Source organism: Mixophyes fleayi, chromosome 10 (assembly GCF_038048845.1).
Source record: "Mixophyes fleayi isolate aMixFle1 chromosome 10, aMixFle1.hap1, whole genome shotgun sequence".
In the NCBI taxonomy this organism is placed as follows: domain Eukaryota; kingdom Metazoa; phylum Chordata; class Amphibia; order Anura; family Limnodynastidae; genus Mixophyes; species Mixophyes fleayi.
In genome coordinates this window covers 79,767,574-79,788,386 of record NC_134411.1, presented here as the reverse complement: position 1 = coordinate 79,788,386, position 20,813 = coordinate 79,767,574, and the positions used below count along the sequence as shown (strand labels likewise).

The 20,813-nt window shown below is 40.5% G+C and overlaps 1 protein-coding gene across 1 annotated transcript in view; it reads left to right on the top strand.

Moving 5' to 3' along the window:
• The window catches only part of LOC142104358 (heat shock factor protein 4-like), a 59,308-nt gene that overhangs the window by 24,711 nt on the left and 13,784 nt on the right, over positions 1-20,813 (top strand). Inside the window, exons 4-7 of the mRNA XM_075188981.1 lie at positions 7,413-7,537; positions 9,028-9,103; positions 12,312-12,376; positions 14,492-14,591. Coding sequence (XP_075045082.1) covers positions 7,413-7,537; positions 9,028-9,103; positions 12,312-12,376; positions 14,492-14,591 — 366 coding nt within the window. The remainder of the gene's footprint in view (positions 1-7,412; positions 7,538-9,027; positions 9,104-12,311; positions 12,377-14,491; positions 14,592-20,813) is intronic.

Sequence of the window (20,813 nt, the reverse complement as noted above, 5' to 3'; positions counted from 1 at the left end):
AACTGCACTTTTCAGCCATGTTGTTACAGGAAGTATCAGAGATGTAACTATATCATCTCCTTGGAAAAGTACTTCAGGGGTTAAATTCCCCCTACACAGGAGTTAAGTGAATTTAGTTATCATTGTTATTTCTGTTTGCTCCCTGTTGTCCACTAGTGGAGCTCTACAGCCAGCCGGGAGCCTGACCCAACAAGGGTCACCTGAGGGAAGACACCTGGGAAGGTAGGGGAGGGGTCAGGATAGTGTAAGCAGCCCACCAATCGAGACCTTTTGCAACTCCACTGGGCAGGCAGATCCCAAGGTGGGATTAGGAGGTGAAAAAAGAGGCTACCCTGGGATCTGCACGCGTGTGTAACTTTTGGCCAAGAGGTGATGCTCTGCCAGAGATGTGCTGTGGAACATATCTCACTGCATTTATTGAACTGATTTCCTCACTTGTTGGACCTGCTATCGTTACGGGACTGTGCTGTATTTAATGCTGTTCTGCAGATTAAATCATCCTTCTATATTTCCCCTAATACCGTCTCCGAGTGATTTGGGAACCACGTATCTTCACACAAAATTAAGCTTCCAAAGAGAAGAACACAAAACACAAAGAACACATTACCTACAGTCGAATATGGAGGAGGTTCAGTGATGTTTTTGGGTTGCTGCGCTGCATCTGGCACTGGGTGCCTTGAACGTGGGCTTGGCATAATGAAATATGGAGCTTACCAGGCCATTTTGTAACGTAAAGTTGAACCCAGTGTCAAAAAGCTGGTTCTCTGTCAAAGGTCATGGGTCTTCCGGTAGGACAATGACCCCAACACACACTTCATAAAGCACCCAGAAATGGTTCAGGATAAGACACAGGACTGCTCTGAAGTGGCCAGAAATGAGTCCAGATCTAAATACCAGAGAGCACCTCTGGTGAGATCTGAAAACAGCAGCTGGGAGGAGGCACCTTCAAATCTGGGAGAACTATTTACACAAGAAGGGCCTGATTCATTAACGAAGGGAAAGCAAAAAAATTAGCAACTTTGCACCTGGGCAAAACCTTTTTGCATTGGAGGGAGAGCTCAATTTAAAATGTGGGGACAGATTTATAGTTGGGATAGGACATGACCTAGATCAACTTTAAATGTCAGTGTAAACATAACGCTATCAAGTATTTGTGTGCTACATGAAAAAACAGCCAGTGTTTAACTTATGTGCAAAATAATAAACTAATATGCACCCCTTGCATTGTAACATGGTTTTGTCCAGGAGAAAACGTACTCATTTTTTTTACTTACCTTCCTTAATGAATCAGGCCCGAAGAGTGGATCAAACAGTCTGTAGAGAGGAGCAGGAAGCTCATCCATGGCTTCATTGCAGTTATTTGGTAGACCGGCTTTGTCCTTTATTTTTATTTACTGATTTAAAAGGATATCTAGTATTAAATGAAAGATAATAAACAACAATTAGGTAATATTAACAGAAATAGAATTCTGGAGACCATTACTGTTGATCATTTCACCTGATTTTTAGAAGAAATTGTGAGTTGAAAAAGGGTGCCAATATTTTTAGTCACAACGGTATGTTAACAATATATTTTATGATGAATGACAAAATGTACAATAAGTATGTGGTCTTTATGTAACACTCATTTTGTTGTTTTAACAGACGTATATGTAAGTAATGAGTAAAACATATTTATAATAAATTATAATAAATTAGCAGGTGTGTTTTTGTAAACATTTAAATAAATGTTGGCAAATATATGGCAATTATTGAGAAATATGTATATACATATTGGCTAAAATGTATATATATTTATGAATGAGAATTTGTGGTGTTAGCCAAGGAAAAATAGTAAGGAGGAACTGAATTATTGGCTGAGTAAAGGAAAATATACATTTGGTTACATTTACCAAATAAAAATATTAAAAATGCCTAAAAATAAAGAAATAAACATTAGAGAAAAAAATATTTTCCATTGTTCCTGGAATTTTATTTACACTGATATACCCCATTTCTATATCCTTTAATTATTACAGTTTTCCCATAGACAGTTTTATTTTACACCTGGGGGTAAATGTATGAACCTCCGGACTCTTCAACTCCGGCGAGTTCAGCGTCTTCAGCGCTTAAATTTAAAGCGGCGCTGCATTGTAAAGGGAAGTTTCCCTTTACAATGCAGCGCCGCTTTAAATTTAAGCGCTCAAGAGGCTGAACACGCCGGAGATGAAGAATCCGGAGACTCATACATTTACCCCCAGATGTTGAATTCCTGGAACCAGGCTAAACATGATCTTCATCTTTAGCAGTCGCCTTTCCCTAACAGGGAAACTTCCGGAGGTTCATACATTTACCCCCTGATCTTCACAAGCAACAAAAATCTTCCAGTATGTGGGTGATGTTCGCAAATTACACTGCACCTTCCTTTTATAAATAGCAGCAATATGATTTATCTAATCAGCACTTTATACTGAAACCCCACTTCCACTTTCATAAATACCTCTTGGTGCTTGGTTTATTTCGGTAGTTGACTGTGGAGTCTATTTAACATTGGTGGGCAGTGGGTGACAATAAGATTAATTTTGCATCACTACATATCGCAGCAAAACAAAGATTTATCAAGCCAGCGATCATTGTCGAGCCCTGGCGCACCCCCCCCCCCCCCCCCCCCCCCATCTAAACTATCTAAAACCTCCATCACCGGCAGCCTGACACTGCTGGCGAATGGAAGCACTGATCCTAGTGGTTACTCCATAAAACTCCACTTAACAGGTAAGCTAACACCATCTCAGCGTTAAACAGGTTAAGGCAGGAGAAGTTAACGATTTCTCCTACTTTAACCCCTTAAACAATGAAAAGAACAGATGCAATGACCATTCTCTGGAGTAAACAGCCAAGTGCTGAAGTTTTCTAATGCATAACTAGTGGCATGTATATGAAGCACTTCGGGGTCACTGATAGCTAGGACAGTTGGATCCTGGCCTCATGGCTGTTTGTATGGGAAGGTGGGTTGCGGGTTGGGTTGATGTCCCTTCGACATTAGATCAAGGAGAAATGCAGCTTGCACCCATGTAATTTAGCAAACAAGTCTGACTCATGTCAGGGGCGCACGCAGGATTTTTAGGGGGGTTTCCCCCCACCACCACCGTTTTTGCAGCACTGTACTATACAGCAGCCGCGGCGCTGTCAAAGAAGCGTCCGCGGCTGCTGTATAGTACAGTGCCGCGGCTGCTGTATAGTACAGTGCCGCTATGAGGGCACTTTGTTAGCGGAGGGAGGGATTTCTGGAGACCCAGAAACCCCCCCTGCGTGCACCCCTGCATGTCATCTGTCAGTTGGTTTAATCAGCATCTAGCAGAACATACTGCGATGCAAGCTTCTTCCTACCTCATAATTTCCGAAAATTAGGTCTATTTATTATATTGCGAAAAGCTCTATCTCAGACAAAACTTGTGTTTTCACCAGAGATAGGGCTTTGCCCTATATATGAAGGGGTCACCACATGGGGTAGCATTTCCAAAATGACAGGTCTTGTGGGGTGTTCCCAGTATGCAGTGGTTATAACCTACCAAAAGTGGTCCAAGGAAGGACAACCGGTACTCATTGATGCATGCAGGTAGCGAAGGCTAACCTGTCTAGACCAATCCCACAGAAGAACTACTGTAATACACATTTCTGAAAAAGTACTGTTGGCTATGAGAGAAAACACAGTGCATCTCAGCTTGCTGCGTATGAGGCAGCGTGTCCACAGACCGGACAGTGTGCCCATGCTGACCCCTGTCCACCACGAAAAAGTGCCTACAATGGGCTCATGAGATACAGAATTGGACCATGGCGCAATGGAAGACGGTGCCCTTGTCTAAGGAATCATGCTTTCTTTTACATCATGTGAACGGCCCGGTTACATGTGCATTGTTTACCTGGGGAAGAGATGGCACCAGGATGCACAATGGAAGAAAGCAAACCAGTGGATCAGTGTAATGCTCTGGGCAATGTTCTGCTAGGAAACATTGGGTCCTGGCATTTGTGTGGATGTTACTTTGACATGTACCACCTACCTAAACATTATTGCAGGCCAAGTACACCCCTTCATGACAACGGTATTCCCTGATGGCGGTGGTCTCATTCAGCAAACACTAGAATGGTTTGAGGAACATGACAAAGAGTTCAAAGTGTTGACTTGGCCTCCAAATTCACCAGATCTCAGTCCGATCGAGCATCTGTGGCATGTGCTGGAAAAACAAGTCTGAGCCATGGACGCCTCATCTGGCACCTTACAGGTCTTAAAGGATCTGCTGCTAACATCTTGGTGCCAGATACCACAGGACACCTTCAGAGGTCTTGTGGAGTCCGTGCCTCGACAAGTCAGAGCTGTTTTGGTGGCACGAGTTGAACCTACATAATATTAGGCAGGTGGTTTAAATGTTGTGACTGATCAGTGTATACTGTACAGAGTAAAATTGTATTGTGTATTTTATAGAAAATTGTGTATTGTTATCTATGGATATCACTGTAGAGCTATATTGTGTAGAATAATGTGTAGGCTAATTGTGCAGAGTAAACTGTGTATAGTGTGCAGTATACTTTGTGTTTATTGTAGAGCAGATTGTGTCTGCTGAACAGTGCACTTTTGACCAAAGATACATTGTGTCTGTGTTGCTTACAACATAATATACTATACAGGACAGTGCCCTGGAGCTAATGTACAACAGATTTTATCCGTGTTAAAAGGTAACTGGGGAACTCTAGTGTTACTAAAACCTTTTTTGTGTTGTGACACACAAATGTCACATTATACATTTTTCACAAATCAAAAATATTAAAACACCTTAATAAATAAAATCAAGATCATACTAAAATACAAAGATGCTTTAAATGCAAACTGAATTTCATCTTCTTAAATTATATTTGAATATAATTAGCTCATAATCCAATTGTGTGCTTTCAATTTATTTTAAGAATTTTCCCCTTTTCATCCAAAATTCATGACAGCCAAATGTGTTGTGATACTATGGCTGTGAATTACTTATTTATATAGTATAATCTGTCACTTATAAGACCTGGCATTGCTACTACCAACATTGATACACTGTAATTAGGTTATTAGTTTCCTGTGTAAATGGAATATCTTTCTGTCCTGAAATTAATTCAGGCTTATCATCATCATCATCATCATCATTTATTTATATGTATTAGTATAAAATTATAGGCTAACCAGATAAGATTATATGTTGTTCTCTTGGATGATTTCTTGGCATTGTTTTACCAGCAAAAACATATATTTAGCCTCCAATTCCTCCATCCAGGGGATTATTGGTCAATACTGCTTTGTACTTTGGGGATTATTATAAATTGGTGCATTTGCAGCCATGTGCAGGTTTTCTTTCATTTAGTTTACCTAGTTGTTTGTGTTTAGAACTACTTGTTTGTCTACAGTTGTATCTGATGCATTCTGCAAAGCAAAACAGGAAAAGCTGATCCTCTCCATACAAGCTTACAATCTAAAAAGTCACACTTGCGTATATTATAAACTCACAGAACCAGAGGCGGAACTAGCGAGTTGTGGGCCCCGGTGCGGGGAGGAGGGAAGCGGGGACCCCAACCCTCTGCATCTGCCGTGCAGCAGGCCCCATTATCTCCATGGGCCCCGGTGCACACCAACCTTCATTACTGATGTGCCAGTCTCATATTTTAATTGACCAATGGAGGAAAGACCGGGACAACTTGTAGTCTCTGAGCTTTTACCCACCGCCAGCTTTTCCATTAGGTGTCTGCCTGGAGCGGCGGATCTTTTGGGGGAGCCTAAAACACTGACTGAGTGACAGCATATCACTTAGTGTTTTTATTTTTCCTGATGCCTCCACACTGAGAGCCGGTCTCCCTGGGGACTTACATTAAACACTTGGATGACAATGTGGAAGAGGGAATGTGTTTAATCACTTAAATTGAGAGCGCCTTGCGCGCTTTCTACCTTGTTATATGAAGCTGCTGCTCTTCTCCGTTATTGTTAGGCCAGGAGAGTGGCGCTGGACTGTGATGTCACACCCCCAGCCTGCCACTGACATGAAAGAGCAGCAGCCACCATTTACTTATCACAAGGTAAGAAGTTTTGCAGAGGGACACCCATTTCCTTAGCTTATAACTTGAAGAGTATTAGTTTTCTAGTCTGTTTGGTCTAGTCTTGTAAGTTTCAGATTCCTGTGGACTATACTGTGTATGTATGGTATCATAATTAGACCATACCTCCCAACTGTCCTGATTTAGGCAGGACAGTCCCGATTTGAGGGGACTGTCCAGTCATCCCGCGTATCTTAACTTCTATCATGATTCCAGGACAGATGGAAGGTATGTCCCACTAAAGGAAGGCCATTCTTGTGTGCATACCTCTGTTTTGTGCGTCAACGTTGTCGTCATCATCGTTTATTTATAAGGCACTACAGATTCCCGAGCTCCGGACAGTCGGCATATATATATATATATATACATGAAAACATCATAACAAATACATGAATATACATAAGTGTAATAAAAAAATACAATTAAGAATAATAGCAAAAATATGGAAAAAAATCCCAAATCTAGTCTGAGTAATGCTTGAGCAATTACAAGTACAAATAGGAATGACATATGTATGAGTAAACAATCAGCATAGCGGTCCCACAAAGACTTCAGCCTAGGACATCACAGGGGCACAGATAGATAGACGTGAGACATTGGGTAGAGAGACCCTTGCCTGGAGAGCTTACATTCTTCTCCCAATTAATACACGGAAAAAGTTGGGCATTATGGTCAAACCCTGGATTAACTTTGGACCCTTTGCTTTCTGAACATCTGCAGGAGACTTGTTCCTGCAGATAGCTTATAACAGGAACTGTTACTCTCTTACTTGGATAGCAGCATATGAGGCGCTGTATTTCAGCCTTATGCTGGCATATGTATGCTCTGTATTTATTGTAATAAACTTTGAGGGTTTTGTGGTTCTTTTGCTATCACTTGTTTTGCCTAAAAAGACAAATAATATCTCATAATTCAATCTTTGTCCATTATTTATTTTGATAAATGTCACCTTTTATTCTCTTCATTTCGTATACTTTAACTTAATATATTTTAATGTAAAATAGGATAAACTAGTTTTCTTACTTAGATCTCATTATATAAGTGTGCAATGTAATACTGTAATCATGGTTTACAGAACATAGCATGAAATATCCTTGTAATAAAACATATCTCCCAACTGTCCTGATTTGTGGACCTTGAAAAGGGGTCAGGGTTTACATGGTAGTGGGCAGAGCTTCACCAAACGTGGACATTTTTAGTGGATCGGGTCTGGGCTAATTTCGTCCCGGTTTTGTATGTAGAAATGTTGGGAGGTATGAATGAAATGGACATGTGTTGAAAAGATGATGAACTAAAGTTTGTGTCCCTCTGCATAGGTGTCTGTTGTGAAAAGTGAGGAGACGAAGCTTCGACATGAAGACGTGAGCAGACTCCTTTATGAGGTGCAGACCCTACGGAGCCAGCAAGAGAATACAGAGTGTCAGATGCAAGATATGAAACAGTAAGTCCTAGACAACCAGGAGATCTAAGTAACATGAAGTTTTTCGAGATCCGTGCAATCTACTCTTACTTATTTACAGGAGCCAAATGCAATCAAACATCTATCACAACCTGTTCTCAACAACTTTTTTAATTAATGTCGGTGAATCAGGAGTCTGATTTTTAAGAAATTAAAGTTTTCAAAAAACTGTGACACTTGGAAATGCTAGGAAACCATGTACAAATATGTTAGGGAAAAATCATCTCCATATAAAAAATATATGACTTATTTCTAATAATATAATAAATAATGCAATTAAGTCATTAAAAGTACATGTAGAGGAATGTGTGTGTGAAAATTTTGATTATTTAACTGGGCCTTGCATTTTAAAATTTCAGTCCTGCGGTTTATTTTAAGTTAACAATATATTTACTAACATGTTTTCCTTTATTCCCCTCCCCCTTCCCCACCCTGGGAGGCCCTGATGGTGTCTTATATTTTAATGTATTTGTGCAAACATTGTATGCATTATATAATTGTAAAATTGTAAATACTTACCGGAGATCAATGCCTGTGTCCAATGCAAAAGTGAGTCTTGGGTGGGGTGAGGGGCAAGAATGCTATAATTGAATTTATAAAACTTTAGACACATGGGGATATATTTACTAAACTGTTAGTTTGAATAAGTGGAGATGTTGCCTGTAGCAACCAATCAGATTCTAGTTATCACTTAGCAGTATGTACTAAATAAATCATAACTAGAATCTGATTGGTTGCTATAGGCAACATCTCCACATATTTAGATCTGCAGTTTAGTAAATATACCCCATGGAGGCATAACATAATAAACATCTTTGCAGATGTGGCAGATCTGTTATATACCATACCAGATATCGCTTAGTTCCTTAATATGTTTTAGGATGCACATCAACCCCTACCTACCTCCCCAGTACACATCTTCTACCGCCATAGTTTGAAAACCCAAACTTAAGATGAGGATATGCCTCACCAGAACCTGGACCACATATACAATAAGTCACAAGATAATTCTGCATCTGTAGTTTCAGAGCTTGTAAACCATGAGTTGATGACTTGGGGGTAAATTTATCAAGCTGCAGTTTTAAAAAACCTGAAGATGTTGCCTATAGCAACCAATCAGATTCTAGGGCCTGATTCATTAAGGATCTTAAATTAAGAAGTTTCTTATTTAAGTCTCCTGGACAAAACCATGTTACACTGCAAGGGGAGCAAATGAGTTTTCTGTTTTGCACATAAGTTAAATACTGACTGTTTTTTCATGTATCACACAAATACTTGATAGCTTATTTGTACACTGAAATTCAAAGTTGGTATTTGTGTGCTATATGTTGTGTGTTATATGTTCAGCATGCCCTCCATAGAGGATCGACAGATTAACTCTTTTTTTTTTTTTTCTATTAGCCACAATCCGGTGCAAATATCAATGCATTGCTGTAGTGATTAACCCTTTGTTGTCTCCTTCCTTTTGCCAGGCAGAATGAGGTCCTGTGGCGAGAGGTGGTCTCACTCAGACAGAACCACTCACAGCAGCAGAAGATCATCAACAAGGTGAGGTCACCCATGGTTCAGATCCTCTTACAAGAGAAACATAGAGATAGGGCAGCAGATAAAGAGGAATAGGTCCTGTCACTGTCCTGATCCTGTTACTCTGTCTCTTAGTAACACATTATTTAGAGTGACGTTTACAAAGCACACCCGGAGGCACCACAAAACACCTTGGTTTTGCACCAGTGTGCTTTGATGATCCGCCCAGCACACGCTTACTTTCTACCCCCTTCATCTTTAGGACCATCCATTTCAATTATTGGTGGAGGAATCCTAAAGGGGTGTCAAATAAATCTTTTTTTCTCCAAATGTCTTATTTATGCCATAAATAGATTTATTTGCTTTTATTACGTGTCTGCTTTTAGTCAAGCTTTTTTATAATATCACTTGGAGTGCACTTAGAATTGTACTTTTAATTGGGGCCTGTTCATCAGAGAAGCTCCTACTGAGTAATGTAATAACACTTCACACACAGAATCGCCACCTGGAATAGAGGCAGCCGCCAAGAAAAGTAAATTATCTAAAAGTAAAACATTAATAAGCGGACAGTGTGCTCCCCTTCTTATATCCTCAATCAGCCCCAGCGCAGGACCCTGACATAGTGAAAACACAGGGCCTCAATGGGCTGATGGGGGACACCAAATAACAACAGTGGGGCTCTTTTCTACCCTCCTGGACTGTGGGGCCTAGACTAATTAACAAGACTGGAACCCTTATAATTGCAGCTTTGCCACCCCAGCATAATTGACCGGGGTCCCTAAGACTCTTGCCCATACAAAAATAGAAAACTAAAAATACCTACTCAATTTTAAAATATACTTTTATTGAATAACAGACCTCCAAACTCGTATTTACCAATTTATGAAATATATTTTTATTAAACATACATTTTTTGATCCTACATAGTCCAAATGGAAATAAAACTTGAATAACCTCCATAAAAATGTCTCCTGTTATCTTTAATATATATTTACAAAGTCATAAAAACTGTCTATATTAAAGAACAAATAATGTGACAGTCGTCATAGAAAACAATGATAACTGTTTTTGTCAGCTACAAAAGTAACCCGTTATATTCTTGTGGTCTCTGTAGTTTCTCCTGGGTTGGTTCTCTAGGATACTTTTAACATACATTTTCCTGTATAAAGATAACATACTGTATCTGAAGATCATCCTAAGTATTTTACACCTCTAAAACGTTTACTGATCCCCCCTAAACTTACTATTCGTGTGAGATGGATTGTAAGAGCATTTTAGATCTGTTACAGCCATTGATGACACTGACAGATCCAGAGGACGATGAATAGAATTTAAGTATACTTTTATTTGAATTATTTCAGCTCCACACTCTTAAAACCTCTTACTGTATAACGAGTGAGTAATTAAAGTCAAATAATTATTTAGGTTTAGAAATAAATATAATGATGCTTGCAGATTATAATGGGGGGGGAAATTAATAAGGATTCTTGCAATCTATCACTCTAGCTGCTGATTCAAAAAAATCCACTGGATTCTTTCGACATGATCTCTTGGCAGCAATTCCATGCTGTCTTGGGTTTTGTGATTTGATTGACACTAAATAGTCACCAATTATTTTATTAAATGATTTCACTAGTTCTCACACTATTGTTGTGAGACTCCGAGGTCTAAAGTTATCACATACTTGCCCAATGTTCGGGAGACGCACGAATTCTGGGCAGTCCTCCCGGACTCCCGGGAGAGCAGGCCATTCTCCCGCATCCTGCCTACTTCCTAGTAAAGGGGGCAGGATGGGAACCTCCAAGATGTGATTCGCTGTGAATCGTGTTATCTTGGCCCCGACAAAATGACACTTTGGCATCATTGCATTGCGGGGGGTGGGGACAAAATGGCGCGATTCACTGCGCCATCGCCCCTATCCTCACAATTCACCTCCCCTCCCGGAGGGAAAAAGTTGTTAAGTAGGAGTTATCATATTCTCTTTTGCCTTTTGTTTAGTGGGACAAATACTAGTTCTTGTTAATACTCTTGAACGCACAGCATATGGACCCATTCAAATATTTCATTTTCATTTTAAGAGTACAAATAACACCTTTGCTGCAGTAAATCATCATCATCATCATCAACATTTATTTATATAGCGCCAGCAAATTCCGTAGCGCTTTACAATTGGGAACAAACATTAATAAGACAATACTGGGTAATACATACAGACAGAGAGGTAAGAGAACCCTGCTCTCAAGCTTACAATCTATAGATACATTTGTAATTACTGTACAATAAAGTGTATATTTCTCCTCTAGTATAGGTGACCCCTTGAACTTTCAACAGTAAATTCAACACAAAAATAGTTATTTAGACAGTCTGCAATATTTTGTCTCCTTCAACATCTCCACTCCTTTCAGTGTTTACCCTTACTATATCTTCTTTGTTTTTTAACCATTTAGTAATATATCTAACGAACATTTTTCACCTTTTTGCTAACTGCAGCATTTCACAATGTATCGTGTGTTTCGTCTCCTTTAGATTAGCTTAATATGATCTATCTATTCTCCTCTGATTTGGTCTGTCTAAATCTATTGTACTTATATCAATTGCCATCTACCCCTATATTTCCCTTTGTGAGAAACAGAACGGTGGCACAGTGGCTAGCATTGCTGCTTCGTAGCACTGGGGTCATGAGTTTGAATCCAACCACGGCGCTATCTGTGTGGAGTTTGTATTCTCTCCCTGTGTTTGCGTGGGTTTCCTCCTACAGTCCAAAAAATATGCTGGTAGGTTAATAATTAGCTGCTGCCAAAATGTCTCCTCGACCAGTGTTTCTTAAACCTGGTCCTCAGGACCCCTAACAGTGCATGTTTTCCATATCTCCTTGTTTTAGCACAGGTGTATTCATTACTGTAACAGATCCACAGGTGGTATAATGATTTCCCTTGTCACCTGGAAAACCTGCCCTGTTAGGGGTGCTGAGGACTGGGTTGGAGAAACACTGCCCTAGTCTATGTGTGGTAGGGAAGTTACATGTTAAGCTCCAGCAGGGCAGAGACTGATGTGAACGACGACATGTTCTCTGTACAGTGCTGCATAATATGATTAGCGCTATATAAATAAATGATAATAATAATTTGTATGGCTTATAAAGAAAAATTTTGTTTTTATCTGGTGATTAACGCACAGAGGTCAATGAGTCCTGTACGTAACACCTGATGCTGTGCTTTTTTTCCCCTGACAGTTAATCCAGTTTCTGTTTGGACAGCTGCCTCCTGGCCCCTCCAGCAATGGGATAAAGAGAAAGATGTGAGTGCCTGCACCGGATCCCACCTACCACGCTCACACAAACTCCCCAGCAGCAATATGACAAGCTCAGCGAGGCCCTGGGTGCAGGTCACCTGACCCCATCACCCTGGTGATGCCCACTGAATGGACCTGCTGAGTCAGACCTGCTGACCGCTGGCTTTCAGAATGCTGTGTACAAAGTGCCCTCTCAGCTCCTGGGACTATTGTGGGGGCAGAGAGAGGAACAAGCGTCCTGGAAATAGGCAGCTAAGCACAATATCCCAGATCAATAAGGAGTGTGTGGAAATATTATGTGAAAAACTATTTATATAGAAGCAGATTGGTATGAGCTGCACATCTTTCTGGTAATAGGATCTAGCATTACAGGAAATGTACCTGTCATTGCATAGTGGAGGCAGCAATTTTGTGGAGTTAGACAATATTTAACCTATTAGCTCGCTAGAAATGAGTGACATCACTGAGGCACACGGTGATGTCACTCAGCCTGCAATATGGCTGCCACCACTGTTAGTTGGTGACCTGTGCATTTTAAATGCTGAGTGGGGAGTTTTGGAGTTTATGTGTTTCATGTTTCTTTCAGATATATTACATATTATTTATTTTAGTTATTCATTTTTATTAGTTTTTAAAGAACTTGTGAGGTAGAAAGAAGAAAAAGTGGAAGAGAAAAAATGGGTATAGAGGTATACAAGGGGATAGTAGATGTAATTATCCTTTAACATTAACTATAACAATTATAGATACAATCGACAATAATGATGCAATGTATAGCAGATAACGTTTATATATTTTATTAAATAATACTCAACATCCTTGATGAGCAAAGAGATAGATTTTTGTTAGATTTCACAGTTTAAATCACTAAAATTTCACAATTTGAGAGCTACTGGGAAAATGTCTGTTAATGAAAAGACCAATGAACCAATGAAAGGTTAACTTGCTTAAGCCTGCCTTATATACTGTATATAAAAAGTATGTGTTTCAGCATGAATATCACTAAATATCAAATAAAAATAATAAAATAAAATAAATAGGTGTTGCAGGCTATACGTGGAGTAAAATTTGGTTATATATATTAAACATAATATATTCATTATTAAAAAAAAATATGTTAAATTGTTCTTAATATAATTCTTGGCAAAAAAACAGCGTATATCCACCTTTTGAGGGTCTTTTATATTTTGCTTAAGACTTGTCATAGGACAGGTCATAAGCAGAGGCAGGCAAGGCTGGGGTCAGGGTGGCATTAGCCCCCCCCGGGCTAGTCCCATAGTGGGCTACCTTGGACTGGGTCACTGCATTTTTTTTCCTTTAAAATGTTCCTGATAGGCTGCTGAGTCGAGCCTTGCCCCCTGGGCTAAAATTTGCCAGCTGTCACCTGGTCATAAGACATAGAAATTTAGGGTAGTTTTCCCAAATACCAGTCCTACGAAAAGGCAAGAGAGGTCAGCCCAAGTCATAGACAGCAGTACAAATTCAGCAAGCAAACTCAAGGTCAAAGCAGGCATGAAGGTCATGGCTGACAGCAAGGACCAGCGGTCAGGAACAAATAGGGGGTCAGTAGCAATAATTCCAATAACACAATAGCTCCCAGGTGATGGAGCACAATACCTATAACAGGTGTTAAGTGATGTTAGGCTTGGACTTGTCCATGACGAGTAGGCAGACGTCCACAACTAGGACTTGCCATGGTCTACAAGAAGTATGGAACCGGCTGCTGTATTGTTTATACTTCTTGTGATATCACTGAATTTGCAAATAAATCTGACATTGCAGCTGTTTATCATGTATACTAAAGGTTACCGTCACAAAGTTTAACAGTAATAAGGTCATTTTCACAGCTCTGCTTCCCCCATTGGTTTCAAATTATGGACTAGAACACTGAGTAGTGTAGGAACCAGTTTTACAAGATTCTACCAGACTCTTGAAACAGACTCCTTAAATCTAGTTTGTATGAAAATTACAGGTACACCTACCATTGATTGTGCATAGTTTGCGTTTGGGAAACAAGTTTAAGTCTATTGATATTAGTCACTTTGCCTAAATGTCAGTTAGATTTATGACTATTTTGTAAAGAATAAATACATACAATTAACTCTTACTATTCCTCTGTAGACCTCTCATGTTGGATGATGGAAACTCGGCCTTACCACTGTCTAAATTCAGCCGACACCTCCCTGTGGATTCCCTGCATGACCCGTATTACATCCAATCGGTGAGTCTGTTTTTACCATTTTTGTAGTGTCGTGATACATTTATGGCAGTAATGTTAGTAAGGTGTGTACTGAAGCTTTACTTCCCCACGTATCCTGCCAATCTGTGAGATAACCTCCAGAATGACTGTGGCCTGTTACTGCAGTACACACAGAGCAGTCGTGATCATTTTCACCAATATGTCCAAAAATGAACTTATCAATTTCAGATCATTATTGGATTTTTTGTGCTGCCTACTCAGTTATATTTGATCAATTGCGCAGTGATATCGCTGTGTGAATCTTTTGATTTTTTTTTCCCTATGCAAAGCAGATAATAGTAAACATGCACTTTAGTATTTTAATAGAAACATTAGGAATACAGGCTCTTAAACTAGTATGTACAGACCATGTCCACTAAGTTAGTATTGTGAACCAGCACAATGGAGGGTCAAACCACTGCCGTCATAAATTTTTTGGGAGAAACCATGAACATTGGAGGGGGGAGGTACAGTGCCCGGTCCTCTCTTGGGGCATCTGTGGTGGTAGGCCTGATAGGGCTTGGTTCCCACCACAACCCTAGATAAATCACATTAAAATAATTATGTGGACCAGTAGCCCACTTGGGCAGTGGTCCGTGTTGTCACACACCTTAGAGGGCCACAGGAAGTGACAGCATCAGGGCCCCAAAAAAATTATACACAGTTAGTCAATGACATTTCAACATTCATGTCTAGTTTTCTGTTTAATTAACACCATAACCAGAATTATGTTTTTTGAACTAGATAAGGTGCAAATGATCCCTGTTTGTAATGTAGACCTGGTTAATAAGATCTTTTTTTTTTCTTTTTTTTTTACTACTTTTGCTTCATCAAAAATTATATATATTCACCTTTTCTGTTAGAGAAAGTACTGAATACTGCTGGGATGCCCCCATTTTTTGTATATAGCTAAGCAGTATACACCCTCAGCATTCACATCCTGGACTCTTGACATCACAGCAGATGTAAAAGTTTATATAACAACTAATAGTGTCAATAAGAACGAAGGCAATGTCAGCCACACCTCAAATCTGTCTTCAAACATTAGCAACTATTTGTATTTGAGAACAGATTACAGTTTAATATCTCCCAAAACTTCAAGCTAAATTTTGTATAAATAAATGGACTTTTTTATGTTTACAGTTATATATCTACACATGTTGTAGAGGAGCCAGTGAAGTGAAGTCCATTAGATTAGACAATAGAAGAAATTTAGACGGACGTTAAAAATTGCAATTGTGGCTGCTGTTTCATTATTGTGAGATGATATGATTAGTTCTGGATTATTCATGCCGATCATTCCTTGTCACCGATTAGATCATACTTACGCTCTGCCCCCTCCACGCCAAGAGGGGGCGTGGAGGGGGCAGAGCGCAGCCAATCGCGTCATTTTGGTACTGCCCCCGCTACGGAAATGCCGTTTTGTCGCGGAGGGCAGGGCCAAAATGACGCGATTCACCGCGAATCGCATCATTTTGGGGTGCCAGGTGCGGGATGCGGGAGATTTGCCGGCTCTCCCAGGAGTCCGTGAGACTGACCCAAATCTCGGGAGTCTCCCGGACATTCCGGGAGAGTTGGCAAGTATGGATTAGATCAGTGATAGGAATCCTGAAACCTCTAAATTTTTAAAGGGCTGTACATTGTCCTTAACCTCAGTAATAATTTAAAACAATACATTTTATCAAAGAAAGAGATACCTATCTGTAATGTATACTTTAAACAACTGTTACAAATGTTAACAAACAAATCTAACAATATAGCAGGAAGGAGCTGGAGGCCTCTGCTGAGAGCCGTCTGATGCCCCGCGTTGGATTAGATGAATCACCTCAGACCAATTATAAGCGATATGCATGTACAAAATGGATGCCAGCTCGAACCTTGCTACAAAATGGTTACCAGCTAAGATAGTGCTAATAGTCCAGAATGGATAGTAATTTATAGAGAAGTGTCCAGTACTTTAAAGGGAAACTCTTCTGCTCCTCTGAAACCTGCAGCTAAATACATCAGACATTTCCAGTTCACCCCTGTGGATTTCATAAGGTGCATTGTGCCTCGTGTAGGAGTGGTGCTGTTTTGCTGGGTCTCAGCTACATGGTTTGAAGAGAAAAGGGAGTTATTTTTCTATAATTGAAAATATCAGGTTTTTCCAGTATTTCATGTGCAGCCAATTTTTTTACAGTAGACAAGACCAGATTTCAAAATGTTGTGCCGAGTCATCTGCATCATCAGTGGGTGTCTAAGATTTTTGCAAAGCACACAACCGTATATAGCACATGTAGGTAACATTGGCACACATCAGTAGCTGAAAGGAAAAGTAGTGCAAGATGGAATTGTCCTTGGGTACTCCCATCCACCCTTATGTTGGATCTTGAAAATGACATGCACACTTTAACAAACCAAACACTTCAGCAACAAGATGTGCCGCTTTTGAGGCTGATGTGCTTGGTTTGTTTGGGCCCCCACAAAACAAGCTAACAATGGGCTTAAGGCACCTAAGGTAACAGTGCTCTTAATGAACTCTACTGTGGCAAGATGTTGTCATCATCCTCAGCCTCATCCTCACCCTCATCAGTTTGTACATCATCATCACACATTATTAATTCATCACCGCTGGAATCCACCATTACAGAAGTCTCAGTACTTTGATGTAATTGCCAGGAATGGCCTTCCTCGTGGAAATTGAAGTTCATAAAAATGAACTTATTATTATTATTATTATCATTTATTTGTTAGGCGCCACAAGATTTCCGCAGCGCCGTACACAAAGCAAACAGTAGACTATACAGGGTATAACAGTACAGAACAATAAACAAAAATACCAATGCTTCAGAAACTCCAGTTAGGTCAGTGCAGTAGAGGCGGAGTAGAAGAACAGGTGTGGAGACAAGAGGGAAGAAGGCCCTGCTCATTCGAGCTTACATCCTAAGGGTGGGTGAACGAAACAGACACAATTGGAGGAAGTTGAAGTGTGGGGAGAGGGACTGGGAGGAGAGAGGGTAGAACGTTTGGAGGAGATGCGGGTTAGGTAGAAGGTTGGTAGGCTTTAAGGAACAGGTGAGTTTTGAGTGCTCGTTTGAAGGAGCACAGATTAGGAGAGAGACGGATGGAGCGAGGGAGGTCGTTCCAGTGGAGGGAGGCGGCACGGGAGAAGTCTTGGATTCTGGAGTGGGAAGTGGTGATAAGAGTGGAGGAGAGGCGGCGGTCATTAGCTGAGCGTAGGGAGCAGGCATGAACTTCATCTTTTCTACATTTTGAGGAAGTGACATGCTGAAAACTCTTTCCGAGTACACACTGGAGGGTGGGCAGCTTAGGCAGTGCAAAGCGAGTTGGTACATGGGTCTCCAAATTCCCTTTTTTCCTCCCATTATGTAAAGTGACTGTCTGATGTGTCTATTTCTATGCTGTCGTGAAAATAATCCTCCACCATCCTTTGGATGTTGATAGTAGGATCAGGTGGAGTTACGGCAGAGATGTCACATTTTTTGGTCAATTCTTTTAGACCAGACCAGATGTCAAAATGTTGTGCTGAGTCATCTGTATCATCCCTGGGTCTCTTGGGAAAGCTAAGTTTTTTCATAGCAGCAGATGAGTGAGAAACTGAAGGAGGAGACGCCATCCTGTCACGTAACACTTGAGTTGTCTTCATGCTCACCAGGAGCTCCTTGCATCTATTCAGATCTGGGTCAGTTGGAAACAAAGAGAAGACATAGGTCGTAAACCGAGGATCAAGCACAGTCGCCAAAATGTAGTGATCCGATTTCAAGATTTTGATAACTCTTGGATCCTGGCGAAGCGAATAAAGTACTTGATCTATAAGTCCAACATAGTTAGCGTAATTGCTTTGTTTAATCTCCTCCTTCAGTTTCTCAAGCTGCTTTTCCAAAAGTCTAATTAAGGGAATCACTTGACTCAAGCTAGCAGTGTCTGAACTCACTTCACAGGTGACTACTTCAAATGTTTTCAGCATCTTGCACAACACAGAAAGTATTCTCCACTGCGCTTTACTAAAATACATCCCCCATCCTTTCCCAATGTCTTGGCTTGTGGAGTAAGCGTGGATGGCTTTTCACTGTTCCTCCATCCGCAGAAGCATATAGAGGGTGGAATTCCATCTTGTCACCACCTCTTGCTTCAGTTGGTGGCAGAGCAAATTAAATTGCTTTTGTAGCTGTTGCAATCTCCTACATGCCGTTGCCGAATGCAGGAAATGTCCAGATATTTTACGGGTCACAGACAGCATCTCCTGCACGTCCCTGTCATTTTTTAAAAAGCTCTGCACCACTAAGTTTATTGTGTGAGCAAAACAGGGAATGTGATGGAATTCACCCAGCTGTAATATTGGTGGCGTTCTCAGAAATGACATATGCTGAGGAAAGTCCAAGCGGGATAAGCCATGTTGCAATGATATCCCTTAGTTTTCGTAACAGATTGTCAGCTGTATGCCTCTTAGTGAAGCCGATGATACACAGAGTGGCCTGCCTCTGAAAAATGTGACGTACTTGGGTACATAATGCTGCTGTTCCTACTGTTGAAGGCAAATCACTAACCCAGTGGGCTGTCTGTCATATAATCTTTAGTTTGCCCAGTTCCGTTTGTTCCACATATCTCTGGTTAAGTGCACAGTGGGTAGAATTGCATTTTGTAGCCCAATAATTACATTTTTACGAACCTTCTGGAAGAGGCGAGGAATAGTTTTTCTAGTAAAATGGTGTCTGGATGGAATTTGGTAACGGGGACACAAAACCTAAAGTAATTGTCTAAAGCCAGCTGCATTAATAATGGATATTGGACGCAGATCTAATACTAGCATAGTCGCCATGGTGTCTGTGATCCGCATTGCGACTGGGTTACAGCTTTCACACTTCCTTCCTCTTGCAAAGGATTGTTTAACAGTCAATTGTTGTAAACTACTAGTACTCTTCTTCTTGGTCTGCTTCTGGGATGAAGATTCACCCCCAGCAGCAGCAACAGTGGGACTAATGCTCAACAATTCTTCTGAGGAATCCAGGAAGGTGGAGGAGTCCTCTAGCCTTACCAACCTGGATGCCGGACTAACTACGATTGCTACTGAGGATTTTTATGACTGTTTTGTGGGTGTAGGTTGCAGGTGTCGGGATCTAGCTGAGAGAAGGGACCTAACCGATGATGGACTGCTTGTTGTTATTTTTTTAGCATAAGTTTCCAATTTTCCCAACAACTCGCTTCAAATGGCGTAACATGGATGAGGTTCCTAGATGGTTAAGGTCCCTACCCCTACTGACTGTGGCTTTACAAATGGCTAGACAACTGTTGTCAGGATTTGGGTAAAAGTAATTCCACACATAAGAGGTGTATTTTTTGGTCTTATGCCCATGCATGACAATGGCCTTCTTCTTATCACGTGCAAGAACTGCTTCCATTGGGGCAGGACTTACACAAACAACATCATCCTCATCAACATCCTCATTAGCGCCCTCATCAGCTACACAAATATCCCCTTCATCTTGTTGCAATTCCAAAGTGGCATCCTCAATTTGTGTACCACCGGCTACACTTACTGTTTTCTTCCAGCTCGGCTTTTACACATAAAAGTATTTGGACACCACTTTTGAAGTCCGAATGACAAGATCTTGCTTGGTCATGACTGACCTTACAAGAAGATGCCTCCGTGACAGTTGCAGAACTAGCACTCATAGAGAAAGGCAAAGGCCTCATTCTTTCCTTGCCACTGTGTGTGTAGAATGGCATGTTGGCAATTTTTTTTCTGCAGATAACATTGCCTGGATTACAGTTCTTTTTTTCTTGACCAAGGTAAAAGGTGTTTTTTACATTTTTGTTTTCCTGTCTTAAAAACACTATGCACTTTAATATAGGCTTTAGCAGATGACGTAGAGGGATTACTATCATCATGACTGGTGCCAGCAACTGCTTGGTGCTCCTGGTCTTGTGTGTACTGCTGTGAATCCATTTTGATAACACAGTACAATGTGACTGCAGATTAAGAACAACACTGCCAGCCCTATTATTTCTATTTTAGCAATGACAATTAGCAATGGAGCTCTCCTCTTTGTGTTTTACCTATATAACACAGTACAATGTGACTGCAGATTTAGAAGATCAAACCTGCCAGTCCTATTATTTGTATTTCAGCAATGACAATTAGCAATGAAGCAATGGAGCTCTCCTCTTTGTATGTTACCTATATAACACAGTACAATGTGACTG